The following is a 17,777-nucleotide window of genomic DNA, read 5'->3' on the forward strand; positions in this document are numbered from 1 at the left end:
AATACAAATGAGAGGAAAAGATGCATTTCAAAGAACCTATCAACATTCTTCATGTGAAATGAATAATCTTGTTTCTCAAATCAAACAAAATCTACTTGCTGTTGGGCAAAGCACTTAGGCAGGTTTATGGACATCTCTATCTGAAACCTGCAACACCAGAACCAACACTCCCTGTCTCACTTGGAGACCAGCCCAGTCCAGCCCTTCTGGAGAACTACAGTCATCAATGCTCCTGAAATAGCTTCTCACGTGGTAACATCTGTGGCCATGATTATCTCGTTTTCTTAATGAGGGTCCAATATTTTGACTCACTATTGAAATCACTTAGATACAATGTTTATATTTTAAATGCACTCGCATCTAACTTTTAGTCATTAAATGATCCCAGATGTAGAATTCTAAGCAACTCAAATCATATCTATTTTAATTATTGACTTTTTTATTATCATCAAATGATCCTGTGGTCATAGAAGCTAAAGGTCTACAACATAAATATTTACAAATATTTATGTACTGGGAATGTCTCATTTAATCCTCACAACTACCTCACAAGAGAGGTATTAATATTAACTTCATTGTATAGATGGGGTAACTGAGGATAGAGAGACCGTAGGACCCCAGCTAGTAAGTAGCGGGATCAGGATTCATAGCCGGGTGGACTGTCTCCAGAGACAGCACTTAAACACCAAGTTATTAGCACTTTAACTAGGAACAACACCTTAACCATCCTGGCTTAGCACTAGACTATAGTTATCTGTATATATCCAATATAGCAGCCTCTGTATGAAGCAAGCCATACCTAGGCCTATCAATGCTTTTCACTATACAGTTGCCCAAAGATTCTCATTTTGGGGGGGAGTGATGGAGGAAGTAGTCAAAAGTAATCACTGTAATAACCCTAGTAAAATACACCTATCAGGAAGTTTCTAGAGGTTAAAAACTTTTCAGACAGGGGCCATTTGGGAAGCTGCTAGATGACAATAAGTTCTAAGAATGTATTTATAACAGGAACAAGAAGAAGCTGTCTTCAATTTTCACAGTCATTCATCTGCAAGGAGATGGGGAAACTTTAGACATAGGCACGTTCTGTAAGCGTCTGAGAGAACAGACAGATGTCCCTCTCCCGCCGCCACAGCACTGCCAACCTGTACTCATTTTGGCCCTCGTCCTCTCTCACCTGGATGCTGCACTGGCTCCCAAATGGAATCCCAGTCTCTTCCTCTCTCTTCTAGAATCCACCTTCTGTACTTCCACAGAAGTGATCCAACAGTGTCCACATTGGTCTGTCTCAGTCACCCATCTGCTCTTTCAGGGGCCCCTTTTATCTGTAGGCTAGGTCACAGCTCCTGAACTGGGGCCTTCAGTCCTGTCCATGCTTCCTGGCTCCATACTGGGCCACCCCATCCCACCTGATATATCCCAGTGAGCAGCCTGTACTCCTGACCCACACTGTCCTCTCCATACCCAGCTTTCCCCCTGTTGTCCCTGTTACCTGGATAATTCTCTACACCTCAACTTCAGACTCTGCTGGCTTACTTCTACTCATCCTTAAAGATTCCATTTGTGCAGCTTCCTTTTCAGAAACCCTCCCCTATCTCCTTGCTCCCTTCTCTTCTTGATCTTCCCTTACCCTGCTTGGTGGGGTTAGATCCCTTTCAGGATCCCATGACACACATATCCTGTGTCATCTACATTGCATTGACACGATCTGCTTTTCTCACCAGCTATCAGCTTCTCATGGGATGGACCTGTCATCTTCTCTTCATCTTTAGATCCCCAGAACAACTGCTTGTCTCCCTTTTTTTCCCTCTAACTCTTTTGCAGAGAAACTCCAAACAACGGTGCCCCTTTTGCCCTCAGGGCTGATGTGACTGCAAAGAAGGGAAGAAGTGTGGAAGGGAAGACATGCTACCTTCCAGTTGCCAGCAGAGAGGTTCTGGAGAGAGCCGGCAGAGCCTTCCAAGGTGGCTGGGTTGGAACTTTCTGCTAGAAGTGTCAGATATGGCTTTACCACCGATGGGTGCCACAGCATCTCAACACCTTTGGGGGACTTTGATAGTCCTGGGATAGGACCAACTCCATCCCACTGAAAGACAAACAGCACACATTCAATGAAAGCAAAACAAACATGATCTCCAACATTTAAAAGTAGTCATCTATGCTTGATTCAGCTATAGCTATGTAGACTTTTTTTCTTTTTTAAAGAGATGGGGTTTTCCTCTGACACCCAGGCTGGAGTGCAGTGATGCAATCATAGCTCACTGAGCAGCCTCAAACTCCTGGGCTTGTGAGATCCTCCCATTTCAGTCTCCCGAGTAGCTGGGACTACAGGTGTGCAACACTATGCCTGTCTAACTTATTCTTATTTTGAGAGACAGGGTCTTGCTATGTTGTTTAGGTTAGTCTTGAACTCCGGGCCTCAAGTGATCTTCCTGCCTCAACCTCCTGAGTTGTTGGGATTATGGGGCATGAGTCACTGCACCCAGCAAAAAATTTTTTTCTTGTCAAATATGTGATTTCTCACTCTCAGAAAAATGAAACTTTAGCATTTCATAGCAGATAAAATGCTAACTTGATCCTCTTGTGGAGTCCTCTTTTTCTTTTTCTTCTTCTTTCCCCAACAGCTTGGCTCGGAATCTTTGCTGGGAGACTCTTTTCCTAGTAAGTCATCCAATTCGTTCAGTCCCAGTAGCCGTGCCTGAGGGACCTCCAGTTCCAGCCGATAGGACAGGTTCCTCAGGGTGCACACGCAGTTCTCCACTGTCTGAAACCCAACATGGCATATAATTAAAAACATCTCAGCACTTAGAGCAAAATGCTTCTGTACTGAACATCACTGGCAGAAAATAAAAAAATGGGGAATATGAAAGTACTTTTTATTTATGGGAATCTGAATCAAGCCACAGAAAGAATGAAGACACCGGAGATATGGTGGGACACCCAGATGACAGGGTGCAGAGCCATCCTCAGGACAGCTGAGGATCTGATTTTTATGCTGACTACAATATATGAGGCTCCTGCCCAAGTGTTTCTGCTCCAGGGCTCCTGCTATGCCAGCCTGCATCCAAGATGCCAGAACCTCACTTTTCACCACTGCAGATCCTCAGCATGACAACAGGTGCCACCAGCTTCCTCCCTGGGGACAGCCCTACTCCCCAGTACCATCTCTGCCTCCTCCTTAATCTCCCAAGTCTACTCTCCCTCTGAGGAATGTTTAGTGATTTCATTCTCTGCTGACATTTTGCCTTCTGCCCATGGTCTTGTGTTCTTTAAAGTCTGTATTACACTTCTAATTGGGAGGCCAACTGTCACCTCAACTGTGTCTAAACCAAGTGATACATTTGTCTATCTAGCAGGCTTCCCTTTCCTACTTGCTTACTCCTCTCAATCTCATCTGCAGATCTTCTGGTTGAATAAGGCTCAAATAAAAACTTGGTTGTTACCTTGAACTTTTCTCCTATCTTCTTCCTTTACCAACCACTCATCATTCTTTTTTTTTTTGAGTTGGAGTCTCACTCTGTCACCCAGACTGGAGTGCAGTGGCCGCTCCCGGCCACCGCAGCCTCGACCTGCTGGGCTCCGGCGATCCTTCCGTCTCAGCCTTCCAAGTAGCTGGAACTACAGGCATGCGCTACCACGCCCAGCTAACTTTTGATTTATTGTAGAGATGAGGTCTCGCCAAGTTGCCCAGGCGGGTCTCGAACCCACGGGCTCAGGCAATCCACTCACCTCAGCCTCCCAAAGCGTGGGATTACAGGCTGAGCCACCGAGCTCGGCTACCACTCATCATTCTTTTCTCTCTGACTCGTCCACAATCCAAGACCTACAAACGACCTCTCCTAATCCAGCATTCTCTCCATTTTCACCACCAGCCTGGCCTGCTTCAGAACCCCTGACACTTAGTTCCTCCTCCCTGTTTCTTGCCACCTTCCTCAGCCCCCAGGGCAGATCCTGGAAGGTTGTTAACAGCTGAAAAATGAGGAGCAGAATGCCCTGCACTTAGGCACAGGATGGACAGTGGGTGGCATAACGGACTCACACAGGAGACAGACTGACCACAAGGCAACAGCAAGAAAGGCAATGTAGAGCTATATCAACAGCTAGTGCTGGGAAGGGAACTATGGCCTGCACTGGAGCCAGAAGGGCAGGGAGGTTGGGTAGTGATAGTGCTTTCACCGGGAACTTTTAATTCAGTAGACACTCATATATAGATGGATCCAACTCTAGAAGTAGAGGATACAGTATTGGTGGAAGTAGCAGCAGGGGCAACCACCCTGAGAACAAGCCTAGGAGAACCACAGAGAAAGCAAGGACCTCCAGCTGGGTCCTTTACCACACTGAGTTACTGTTTTCATAGTTCTAAGGCTATTTTCTTGAGTTGCCACAACCCTGTCCCTGTCAACTTACATTTTTTAGACTTACCCTTTGATTTGGAGTATAGCCTCATCAGGAGAAGAGGTTCCAGAAAGTCAGAAAGAATCAATGGCATGTAGATAATGGCATTAGGCAGCTGATACGACCTGTACTGCACCTTTCCACGCCACGCAGGAACTGACCTTGCTGTCGTAATCGGAGGTGTTCACACACGTGTGGATCACATACAACAGCGAGTCCACCAGCCCCTCGCAGGACCGCATTTGTTTCCGCGCTTCCTCCCCTGCAGAGCTGAGGTTCCTAGAGGGGTGGAGACAGGCGGTGTAAGGAGAAAGCTGTGATGAACAACTCACTCATCAGCCACGTGGCCTTACCTTGATGATCTGAGCATGTGGACAGCAGATTGCACCATTACGGTCTGAGGCAGCAATGTGGAGTCTGCATTTTAACTTTCCAGAAGCTCGTGATAACGGCCAGCTCCCCAGTGTCTAGCAAGTGGAAAGGAACCAGGGCATCTGCACTCTAACTATACTCTCATGACGCATCACTTTCGAACCTCCTAACATAATTATCTAGGGACCTATCCTCCCTAACTTCCTCGTATGTAAAAAGGGAAAAATAATAGTAATTATACCACAGGGCTGTTGTGAAGAAGAACTGAGTTGCTGCATATAAAATAATTAGAAAAGTGCCTGCACACAGAAGGCACGATGAGTATCAACTACGGTGGTCATTAATTTTAGGCATACTTTATCTCCCTTGTTAGGCCATAAGGTCCTTGCAGTCCTCTGTGCCTATTATAATGTTTTGCATGTGGTAGGTGGTCATTAAATGTTTCTTGAATAAATGGAGGAAACATATCATTTCTTTGTATAAACATTTCAAGTTAAATGTGACTATTAGGCTCATGTTAAAATTTTTCTCATCATTCTAATTATACAAAACCCTGAAAGTTGTTTAGGGTCTTATCTAAATTGAAATTTTTGTTATCAATTTGCCTTTATAAATTGATTACAAGTAAGGATCTATTTTATGTCCCACTAACAAGGGTTCTAGGGTAACTCTGAGATTATGCAAATTGAGAATTTGCACATGAATCCAGGATGATTTTTCATCGAATCCAGGATGATTTTTCATCGTTTATGTTTTCTGGGGCTAGAAAGAAACTGTCACCTGTGGTCCCTTATCTTGAGTCATCGCTGAAGCACTCAACAGCTGACTTTTTCCTTTCCTCTGTGGGTTTCTAGGACCCCACACTCCTGGTTTCTCTCTCATCTCACTGCTTTTCCTTCTCAGCTATTTCTGTCTTTGTGGTCCTCCAAGAGAGCCCAAGGCTTGGTCCTGTCTTGTCTTTATATTCATACTCTCCCAGGTGCCTCCTTTCTGCTCCTTGGTTTTAATACAACCCATGGACACATGACTACTTATAGTCCTGTCCTCTCTGTAGAACTCTACACTCATTTATCCTGTAAATGCCAGTTTTCTTGAAACTGCCATTATGGACAGCTAATTAGATACCTCAAAATGGACACAGTCCAAACTCTGACCTGCTTACCCTTCCTCCCCAACTCGTCAGCAGCACTTCCATGCTTCTGGCTGATCCAGTCAAATATCTAGGTGCTATCCTTATTTCTTCCCTTGTACTCATCCCTGAAATTCAATCCATTAGCAAGTCTTATCAGCTCTTCCTCCCCAGAATAACCTAAATTTCCTTACCGCTCCAAGTCCCTGGTCTACACCACTCTCACTGTTTGCCTGGATCTCTGCAATAGCCTACTCTTTCTGTCTCCACTTCTGCCCATAATCAGTCTTCTACATCGTAGTGGGAAACCAGTCCCTCCACTCCGCTGCTTAGAGCACTCTGATGACTTCCCATGGCACTTGGAATACAATGCAAACTCTTTCATCTGATTTATAAAATCCTACATAATCTGATTGGTACCACTCTGCCCTTTGTCTACTGAGCTATAGCTGCAAGTTCATGCTTGCCCCAGAGCCTTTACACTAACCATTCTCTTGGCCTGTAATACTTGTCTTCCTGACCCCTAGCCCTCAGCTGAGTGGTTGGTTCCTTGTGAAATTTCAGATGTAGGCTTAAATTTCATCTCCTTGAGAGACCACCTAACCACCAAAGTAACCACCCAATGACCCTATTTTTTTAATGGCACCTGTTGTTTTCTTGTTTCCCTGTCTTTCTTGTAGAACACAGTTCCATCAGAGCAGAGACCCAGTCTGTCTTGTTCATCATTAGTTTCTCACAGAAGGTATTTACCACATGTTTATAGCCCTGAACCATGCAGGAGCCCAAGGGTGTCCTGCTCTGGGCTTTCCCTGAAGCTTAGTTGCCTGGATCCTGCTGTAGGGAAGAATAAGATGCTGCTTCCTCAGATGATTAGTCAGTCATGAGATCCACCCTGGGATGTGGGCATCTGAGTCAGGAGGAGATGGCCTGTATTCTGGGATCCTGATTGTCATCACTTCTCCCCTAACCTTGCCCCAACTGGGGCTGATAGTCACTTGTCACAAAGCTGGAAGGCTCCAGAGCAGCCGCACAGACCCTTCCCTCTCTCTCTTTCAAGCTCTTTCATAGATGTTTAGCTATCTTGGCTTACGTGTTCAATAGTGTTCACTGAGTGCTCTCTCTGTGATACTGCACTAAGCACTTTGCGCATGCAGCTGCTGACTCCTCATAGCTGAGATGGTATTATTATCTCTGCCCTAAAGATAAGGAAACCAAGGACTGGAAGCCAGGCTGCCTGAGGACAGAGCCCACTCTCCCAGTCCCTGTGCCACTCTGCCCTAAGCTTGTTTTCAGTACCCAGGGCATGGTAAGGCTGGGAAATGGGGCCAAAACTGAGCTAATGCACAGTAATGGCAAATTATGAGGGGTACTGTGTATATTTAAAAGAGGCTTATAGATTTTAAATGCTAAAGGTAGTGACTATAAAAATAGTATTTGGGCTCATTTTCCCTTATTTATAAAGCTTCAAAACCATTGATTGTTTAAATCATACACTCTTTATAACCTTTTAAAAGCAAAAAGATTCTTAACTATCATATTTTGAATTAAAACAAAAATCAGGCTGTAAACACATTAGCAATCAGAATGTGATAATGAGAAAAATGCTGTTAAAGTGGAAAACACTGGAATTTTGGCAGTAATATTACAGTGAAAAGGCCTTTCTGAGTAATTCACAGAAGAGTCATTTATAAGATAAGTCTTTAAGGCCACAAGTCTGTGCTCATAATGTTTTTCCTCACATAACTAAGTCCACTGGCCTAAATGTTGAAACGAAAGTGGATACTTAGATGCTAATAAAGTAAGTCCTCTTAAAATCAATTTACCTATGACACATATTATTTAATCACAGATTTAATTGGAAAGAAGAAATAGGGAATTTACCTCAGGCAACCTGTCGTGTTACGCAGAACTAGTGAAGTCTGAAATTTAATTTTATGATCATCATCAAAAGAAGAGTTATTCCATCCAGAATGTGGAACGATCACAGTGTTTGTTAAAGTTGAGAGAGCATCTCGAATGATTGTCATCTTTACGGCATCACATGAAGATAAATTCCAAAGAACTCCTAAAAAAATGAAGTTTCAAAAATCAAATTGACAGTTAACAATTCTGCAGCTTTAGAAATAAAATAAGTATTAGCCCCAATTGATATGAACTCAGTTTGTTCCAAACCTAATCTACAGCCTAGATTTGCAACTAGGCTGGGAGTGGACCTCTAGTAAGTGAACATATATGAGTGAACATATATGAGCTTCTGGCAGTAGATCACAAATTCTTAATATTCACTCTCTAAAGTTTTAGAGCCTCTGTACCTTTTGTCTTTGCAAAGCAAATTAGTTACTCTGTGGGAGAGGGGTGCAATTCAAAGGTCATAAAGTGAATGCACCTGTGATTTTTGGAAAACTGTTGTGCATTACATTGTCCCTTACATTTAATGGCCGTGTGACAAATCCCTTTTAGAATTTAGTACTTGGGGAAAAAATGTCTTTTCCTCAAAAGACTTGTATGTTTTCCTTCATCATTCTTCCTTTTCTTACTTTTGCTACCAGGAAGCTCAAACTTCAATATAGTATTTGCAGTACCTTTACTGTTATGAATAGTTATTTTGCTTTATCCTCCTAATTTAGTCAAGGTTTGAACATTTCTATCTCCAGTTGAAAGTTTTATTACCATGTGCTTTAGAAGTGCAAGTTACTGTCATTCCTTTTTGGATATGGGTAAAACAATCAAAAAATTAAAAATCACCCATATTATAATTCATATCAAAATTTCTAGGACAACAGACCTACAACAGAGCTTCCTGAAGTGTTATTTAGATGTTAGAGGGTCTTCATTTTTGTGTCAACTATGAGATAGATTAAATTATTGTTACAGCTCATGTTTTCTAATAAAATTGCTCCCTATATATTTCTCTGTAGAAATTAAAATAAATGTGAGAATATACTACTCTAATGTTATTTTCATATCAATGCATTATCCTGAGTAAGAGGGAAAGAGGTGGAGGAAAGGTAGTTCAGCTGGGTCTCTCTGCACGGAAGTCCCTGGGTGCCCCACACTCCTGACATATCCTTGGAGAGTTGCTCAGGTCTGTGCAGACTTTCTGAACTATCTACACACAAAAATACACACGTGGTCCCATGGAGAGGGAGGAGTTGACAAAATCTACTCAAGTTCATGTGAATGTGTCAGGCTTCTGAGCATGACTGATCAAGAGTAAGAACAAAAGTAAGAACTGTTTCTTCTGGGTGTCATGACCCAAGAAGCCAGCCCAATGACTGCCTGCTCAGCCTTCTTTGGGCCTGTCAGGAAGGAGAAAGGTATGAGGGAGTAGACAGGAGCTCTTTCCTTTGTGTAGAAGCAGGGGTAGAAATAAAGGGGTAGAACTGAAGAGAGTAAAACAATACTCTGACTATAAACTGAGAGAGGGCCTCCCCTTACCTGGCCTGTTTATATGCTATGGATGGAATGGTCAGTAATGGCAGCTGATGCTTGTGTTTTGTCCTTGTCCTGCATTCTGCTCCGCACTGGTGTCCACTACTCTCTTCCTTCACTTGGGTTTGAACTCTAGTCTTGCTGATTTGGTTTCCCTGGTTTCCCAAGGATTTTCACCCTTTCTCTGCTCCTACTCCTACACAGCTATAGCCTTTCAGGTCCTCAGCCTCTGCAATGGCCCATCCATTAGGCCTGGACTGGTTCTCTCTTAAAGAGGAGTGGGCAGAGGATGGGAGGAGGATTTAAATAGTGCAGACTCAAGAAAAGTAAAGACTTTCTTTATCTCTGAAAGCTTGTTGTGTTCTTCTGCTAACCATGACAAACCTATGCTTATATAACTATTTTGTGGCACAACGGATAGTTTCTTGGTAAGAAGGCAGTACATATTATAGGTGCTTATGAAAAGAACTTAAGTTCTGCAGTTGGCGCTATTTCTTCATAGATTCTTATAAAATTGGCTATATTTCTGTATAATTGGGGCCATGGTTTTAGACTGTGCTTCCTGGACTCTGGGGGTTTTACTGGAGTCCCTTAGGGGCGGCCACCTGGGAGTTGGGGAGGATTGGTGGCAGGGGTCCAGGTCCCCACTCCAACTGACCTACAGCAGCTTCATATTTATCTGTGTTCAATATTGGGCTTCATTGTGGGTTTTTGTTTCAAATCTAAAAGACTTTATCTTTTAGGGAAAAGTGTTACAGGACTGATGGCCAAGTAAGGGACCTGGGAGCTAAGGACAGGAAATAATTCTTTGGCAGTCTGTCCTGACCAAATAATAGGAGAGGGGAGCAAAAAGAGAGAGAGCAAGTTGAGGCATAGAAGGACAGGAGGACAGAAGCTGCCACAACATAGCTTTAACATTTGCTGCTAACAAGGCCAACAATACTCAACCCCAGGCATGATGGGGCCTATAGGAATACAAGTCAGTCACAGTGACAACACATGACCCAGAGACCATCAATGGGGAAGCTCCTAACCTCCCCTGCTGACAGTTTCCTAACATGTGATTCCTAATGCCATTGGCATAAATTTCCTTTCTGTCAAAGCTTTTGAATTCCTCACTCCACAAATTCAACACATGGGGTAGAACTGCACTTTTCAGTAAGCTATTCACCATAACTTCACAGAATAAATGCATTCCAGGAAAGTTAACTACAAGGCAAGGTTTATGGAAAGTAAAGCCTATCATATAAGTATAAAACTAGATATATCAACAGAAAATTAAAATTGTGTGACACATCACAAACTTCAGGTTTGTGAAAACATGACCAAGAAAGGTGGTTCTTCAGCAACTGGATTGTGGAGTTGATGCCTAGAAATTCTCTGACTTTTGGTAGAAAGTCTGTTTTTTGTTGTCTCTGCCTCTACTTCTGGCTACTTTTAACGCTCCTGGCAAGAGGATATTTACCAAATTTGAGGATTCTCCAGATTTTTCGCATTGGTGGTAGAGTTTTGTCCTAGTCTTTTTTTTTCTCCCCAGGTATTAAGAATGACTAGCAGAGTTGTAAGTCAGTCTAGTTTACTATTAGCCATCACATTTACTTGGGATTGGACATAGCATAAATGTTCATGAGTTAATATAAAAAATATTCACATCAACATTTACTGTGCACTGAGTGCTTTACACATAATACCTTAGAGATTCAAGCTGTCCAAAATGAATTAACTTTCCCATTTAATTATTCAATAGGCTTGAAATTCTACGTGTTGACTTTTAAAACTATGATGAATACTTATACGTCTAAATTTAATCTTAATTTTAACTTCATTAGGCAAGTATGAGGAACAAATGCTCTATTATCATCCATTCTTTTATGTTTTGTGTTATATATGGAGGACACATAGTAAGTGCTCAAAACTGTTTGCTGATGGATCAGTTTTATATCCTGTATTTGTTTTTAGATTTCCTTTTTATGTCCTGCCTGCCAGACTTAGCTTATAAGTGTTACTTCTCCTTTGTGCCTTTGCCCCTCCTTTATTTCAATAGCTTTAGGGGATACTAGTAGTTTCTGGGCTAGACCCTTTTCTTAAAACTTGAGTATTCAGGAGTATCTTCAAGGTCCGTAACCAGGAGGAGAGGGTCAGAACAATGTTCTGAATCTTCAACAAAATTTGTCAGCATAGTTTTATCTGCTTTCCACATCGAAACCGAGGATAGCAGACTGTAGGAACTACCATCCTGGTTATGGGATAGGAGAATCCCTCAGCCCCTCCATCTTCCAGAATTGGAAGAGTTACACCAACATGCCAGAATCCCCATCCTGCAAAGTGCAAAATAGAAAAGAGCAGTGCTGTCAAATTATACAATGTAAAATTGTTAAAAAAAATATGTAACCCTTTAGTAGACAAGCTGACTATGCTATCTTTTAGTCAACTAAAATGACTTATTCACCATAACACCAGTTTACTATACAAATTCAGGTTTTCATACCTGCAATTTCAAAAAAAAGTTCAGAATTGTTCTTGACCAAAAAAAGGGGAAGATCCTATTTTTGCTAAGTATGTGGCATTCAAGAAACCCCCACAAAAGCAGCTTTATTATCCTGCAATATGTGTTAAATAATCCCTCTAATCCTACACTTTACCACGTAACACAAAGAGCTACAACATTTGGTGTGGATTTAACTAGCTATTTCAAACATCAAAGCAAGTCTCAAGACATTGGTTTTTCTTCCCACTTTCTATTCTAAAAAATAAGAATATATAAAGCCAAAACAACCAGTTCTGATCAATAAATACTGGATGAAAAAGATTCAGTTAAAGTTAAAGACTTAGATATGAAATGATTAGTTTGGCTTTTTTACTCAGAAGCATCATTCTTAAGACCAGCTAATGACACCTGAGTGTGCTCGACCCTATAAAAACAATGTTCTCTCCACTTTTGTCTGTCTATGGCTTCACTTAATGGATCAGGAAGAATCTTGCTAGATCAGTAAGTAATGAATAGAAAATACAGCAACTCCCAGATGTAGCAAGACTCAAGAGAAAATTAAAAGCTATAGGATTAGTATTCTCCATCAACATGATAAACCTCTAGCTCTAACATTCTAATGCAAAATTAGCTTCAAAAATATTTAGTGGCACACTCCATTATCTCCTGGTTCCTAAAGAGAAAGTTAAAAATAAACTAGAATTTGGTTTAGGAAGCTGGAGAGTTTATTTAATTTAAAGCAATTAGCTATTTGTTGTGAGGACTAAGAGTATAAATACACAAACTAATTTAGAAAATATTAGAGAATTTCATACATATAATTGTGAAAATGCTGTCTACTCTCTATCACAGGAAAAAGTACACATAATTATGAGTAACCAATAATCACAATGAAATACTGCCATGAGAGATGAAAGTTCATTTTCCCCACAAAGAATGAATAAAGTAATTAAAATACCATTTCACATAAATCCTATGTTGTACAACTTTGAAAGAACTTACATTTAAAACTAGCTTTTTATAGTTATTCTAATGGCTAACTGATAATTTTATAGTCAAATTAGAAGCTGATTTTACTGGTTAATTACAATAATAGCAACTATTTGAAAAATGTATTTCTTAAAGGACATTAGAAACCAAACATTTGGAAAATGTGATTTCTCTGGTCGCAAACACACACAACAGCCTACACAACTGTTTTTCCTTCTGATATGAAGATAATCTTAAACCATTTGCTTTTACGTAGCATTTGATTAATGCCATGTTTCCTAATTATCACAAAACAAGTGTTTGTAGACATTTCCAAAAGAAAAAAAAATAGCCAGAAGAGTACTAGTGTGCTTCAATGATCACCACTGGACATGCCCCTACATTTTCTTTCTCGAGTTAGCCTTGTTCTCAGTGCTATCAGTTCAGCCATGACCTTTCATAAGGTGTCCCTAGGGCAGGTAGGTATAACCACCCCAGGCTGAGAGGTAATGCCATTCAAAGAGTTAACAATCCCTAAGGTCTTGTGCACACCATTCTTTCCAATCTTGTTCCTGGGACAGAGCAAGTGTCCTGACAAGTGGCTATCAGGACTATGCTCCAGCTCTTCAGTGGCAGGAACATTGGCAGGTATATGAAGGCGGACCTCTAAAAAACCAGAATTGTCTTTTGGAGGGTAGGCCCCTTGTAATACAGGCTTCTTCCACTAGGAGATTGTTCTAGGAACCCATCAGCCTTGGCTTATCAGCTAGCATTGTTGTGAGAAGTGGCATTCAGCTTCAGTGAATTTTTTTGGAGATTCTTTCAACACATTTGCCCATTTAATGATGTGCTATTTATGAGTGCACCTGCCCACACCATGTTGAGTGTTCAACAGTTTTTGATCAAAAAAAGGCATGACCTCCATGCCCCACCCTCCCTATTCACTCTATCTCACCCTGGATGAAAACAGTCCTCAAAGGGAAACGATTTGCCAATGTGGACGAGGTGAAACAAAAAACAGCAGAAGCACTAAAAGGGACCCAAATTGACAAGTTCAAAAACCATTTTGAGCAGTGGAAAAAGCATCTCGTAGGTGTACTGCATCAAATGAAGTGTACTTTGAAGGTGACTAAAGTTTAAACGTGTAAGAATAAATATGCATTTGAAAATAAACAAGTTCCAGCTTTTTTTTTTTAAGTTGGAGTCTCACTCTGTCACCTAGGCTGGAGTGCAGTGGCACGCTCGCAGCCACACCAGCGTTGAGCTGCTGGGCTCTGGTGATCCTTCCGCCTCAGCCTTCCAAGTAGCTGGAACTACAGGCGTGCGCTACCATGCCCAGCTAATTTTTTGAGTTTAGTGCAGAGACAAGGTCTCGCCAAGTTGCCTGGGCTGGTCTCAAACCTGCGGGCTCAGACAATCCACTTGCCTCGGCCTCTCAAAGTGCTGGGATTACAGGTTGAGCTACTGAGTCCGGCCATATTCCAGTTTTTTAGGTCCTCCTTCATATGTGTTTATCCTGCCTTGGCAATTCTATATCTACAGGCTCACTGGAATAGGTTGGTGTAACAAATACCTGTCCTGCAAGTGTTTTTGAAAAATTGGGGTAGAAATATCAGACTAATAGCATAAATATAATAACATCAGGGCTACAGACTGCATTCAGGGGTCAGGGTGTGTGTGTATCTCTTCAACTCACAATCTGCTGACTACAAAGAAGGAAGGTGGACCTCTGAACTGAGGGTACTTGCCTGATCCCAGCACATATCTCTATCATTATTCCCTAGACAGTCTGTAGCTGAAACACTTAGGGTCTACAAAAATACATCTCCATTTCTTCTCTATTCAGTTCTTCCCTTAGATCCCAGTGGGGTTTTTATAAACCTCAGTGGCTTTTTGTTGGAAAGAGAGTAATGTCAACATGCTATGGTGACTACATCCTGTCACAATATGGCCACCCACTATCCCCTGCCATTCTTAAAGCTATACACCTTGCACCTTTTAGATTTATATTACTTCTACCCAAGCATAGTGTAGACCTGTGCAGTGCAATAAGGTAGCCATTAAGTGGTATTGAGTACATGAAATATGGCTAGCCCAAATGGAGAGTGCTATTAAGTATAAAATACTTACTTATTATGAAGACTTGGTACACAAAAAATTCAAACACTTCATTAATGATTTACTGATATAATTTCTTGTAAGTTCAAATAGTACTGTGGAACTATTAGGTCAAATAAAATACATTATTAAAATAAATTTTATCTTTCTTTCCTGTCTTAATGTGGTCACTAGAAAATTTAGAATTACATATGTGGCTCACATTAGACTTCTGTCGGGTAGTGCTGGCAAAGACATTTGCTCAATTCATGCCAGACTCTAAGGAAGACACACAGGTGAGTCTGCTCTCAGGAGGCCTTGCCACAGACAGTTACACCCCCAGGCAGTTGTGAGCAACAGGCACAGCTTGACTGTGCTGTGTGCCAGGCACTCCACATACTTCATCACAAAAACACCAAGCAGGAGGTACTGGATCTATTGCTGGGAAGCAGAGGTGATGTGCCTGGAGCTGCCGAGCCAGAAGAAAACAAGTTGATCTGGCTCCAAAGCCCACACTCAATACCATGCTGCCTCTCCCCAGATGTTTTTCAAAGTGTGAGAGCCTGTGTCTGGTAGGATCAGAGATCACAACATGTGAACTGGAGTGTGAAGGGCAAAGGCCAGGGAGAAGCAGGTTGGGGGTGGGGGAGCACTTCAGGCACCCCTTGGGGAGGGGCAGGAGACAAGGAGGCTTGGGACTGGGCCAGCCCGGCAGGTGGGCACAGGGACTGCAGATTGGACGGGCAGGTGGGAATGTTTGAACAGCAGGCAATACCCTGGGAAGCGGCAAGTCTGATGGGCCAGAAGGGCAGAGCCTATTTCCCTGGGACAGTGTTTAGTAGGGGGAGATGAGGACCTGAAAGAGTGAGAAAGGGATGGAAGGCCAGGAGAGAGGAGTGCTTGTGGTGAGAATTTGGAGCCTGTGCAAGCTGAGGGTGGAGCCAACAGTTTGCTTATGTGTAAAAATATGGTGCTGTTAACAGAAATGAGGAAGTCAAGTGGAGAGCGGGGAAAGAGTAGTACAGCAAAAGTGTCTGCCATTTGTCGCTGCAGGTTAATCAATCACCCAAGCTTTCCACCAGGAATAAATGCTGTGAACAAATTATGAAACTGAAGTGGTACTGAAGTAATAGAAAAGCAATTATGAGAGAGGGATAAATTCTGAGGAAAACATGTCATGGTAATAAATAGTAATTCCTGGGTTTCCTAAAATGCCACCATTGAGGAGAGCTCCTGAAAGGTGGACAATGCAGTGCTGCTCCTGGCTTACAGGTGTGACTCGAGGCTTCCTTCTTCCTGCCCAGGGCCACCTGAGGCCTGCTGCTGCATTCCCCAGCAGAGAGTCTCCCAGGTGGCAGACAGTCCTGCTGGTCCAGCCTGCATACTGGCCTGCCCTGCTTGCCTTGGTGCGCCCTGGGATTTCCTTACACCGCAGATAAATACTCCTTGTCACTCATGGGAAAGCTCACTTAGTCCTAGCTACACTCAGAGTCGTCACTATGTTGGGCTTCAGGGGAGGTGGTGAGAGGGTGCTCAGGATGTCTAAGGGCAGAAACCTTCCCAGGAAGGTGATGTGTGGAATGGAGATTTGAGCTGGCTGCAGAAGTCCCAGCCTGCATATTCCATTAGAAGGGGATCGCTCCCTCCTGATGCTGAAGTTTCTCCCAGCTGGGACATGACAGATCTTTAGTGTCTTTGGAGAACATAAGGGTTAGTCCAAGTTTCTGTGATTTTTGCAGGAACAATGGTGGATCACAGTACCTTTGAAAAGATCTATCAATTTCTAGAGATCCATTTACAGAATCACATTTGCATTTCAACCTGTGCTTCTTTATTCTAGGTAATTTTGCCACTTCCTGGTATATTTCAAGGATTAATGATGTAATGTAGTTATACAGTCTATTTCTACAGAAAATAAATAAATATGCTTATGATTCAAAAATGCTGACTGAACATTATCCATGCAAAGAGTTCTTTCTGCTAGAGGAGAATTAGTAAAAGGGAATGGTTTACACAAAAGGAAATCGGAGAATCCTTTGGGGGCAGAAGCAGAAGCAAGGGCAGCAGGCCCAGCCACCCCTGCTGTTCTGTTGGTAACTTCAGCAGCTAACATGGAATTAGGACACTTACACTGTCATGGAGATTTGCCCCAAAAATTGAAGTCATAAATTTCACAGCTGACTTACATATCCCAGGGACACACCTGTTCACCTGTAATTGCATCAGATCTTCAACCCAGTTGTCTAGGGCTCACAGAAGCTTAGAGACAAAGGTGCTTCCTGTTGTAAGTTATAGGTCGTCAGACGCAGAAACTGCAAAGCATCTGAGGGACCTGGTGCGGGATCTCCTGGACATATTTTAGATTTTCTCCATATTCCCCACCTAACTTGCATCTATAGGCCGTCTAGTCTGCTGAGGGAGTGCATCAATACAGGGCCTCTCTTTTGCTGGGAAATTCTACTTTGACTGATGGTTGACTACCCAAGTTCTATATGTGATCTTCTTGAGTCTCCTTGCTTGACTACCTCATTTTGCCTGGCACTTGGAAGCCTATATCAAAATATAAGGTCATGTTCCACATATAAGGCTAACTCTTTTCCTACTCAGAATTCTTGAAATATAAGCCTAAAATCACCTTTCATAATTTTATTTTTTTAAATCAGGGTTTCTCTTTGTCACCCAGGCTGGAGTGCAGTGGCACAAACACGGCTCACCACAGCACTGACCTCCTGGGCTCAGGAGATCCTTCTGCCTCAGCCTCCCAAATAGCTGGGACTTTAGGTGGGCGCCACCATACCTGGCTACTTTTAATTTTTTGTAGAAATGAGGTCTCAGTATATTGCCCAGGCTAGCCATGAACTCCTGGGCTCAAGCAATCCTCTTGCCTCAGACTCC

General features: G+C 42.4%; 1 protein-coding gene across 5 annotated transcripts in view; it reads right to left on the bottom strand.

Moving 5' to 3' along the window:
- The window catches only part of PKP4 (plakophilin 4), a 106,396-nt gene that overhangs the window by 16,244 nt on the left and 72,375 nt on the right, over window positions 1–17,777 (bottom strand). For all 5 annotated transcript variants that reach the window (XM_008059920.1, XM_008059921.2, XM_008059922.1 and 2 more), the window contains exons 10-13: window positions 7,778–7,961; window positions 4,557–4,674; window positions 2,573–2,764; window positions 1,913–2,086 (exon numbers count right to left, since the gene is read on the bottom strand). In XM_008059920.1, the coding sequence (XP_008058111.1) occupies window positions 1,913–2,086; window positions 2,573–2,764; window positions 4,557–4,674; window positions 7,778–7,961 (668 nt within the window). The remainder of the gene's footprint in view (window positions 1–1,912; window positions 2,087–2,572; window positions 2,765–4,556; window positions 4,675–7,777; window positions 7,962–17,777) is intronic.

This window comes from Carlito syrichta, unplaced genomic scaffold (genome assembly GCF_000164805.1).
Source record: "Carlito syrichta isolate Samal-C Ts95f unplaced genomic scaffold, Tarsius_syrichta-2.0.1 Scaffold304443, whole genome shotgun sequence".
NCBI lineage: Eukaryota > Metazoa > Chordata > Mammalia > Primates > Tarsiidae > Carlito > Carlito syrichta.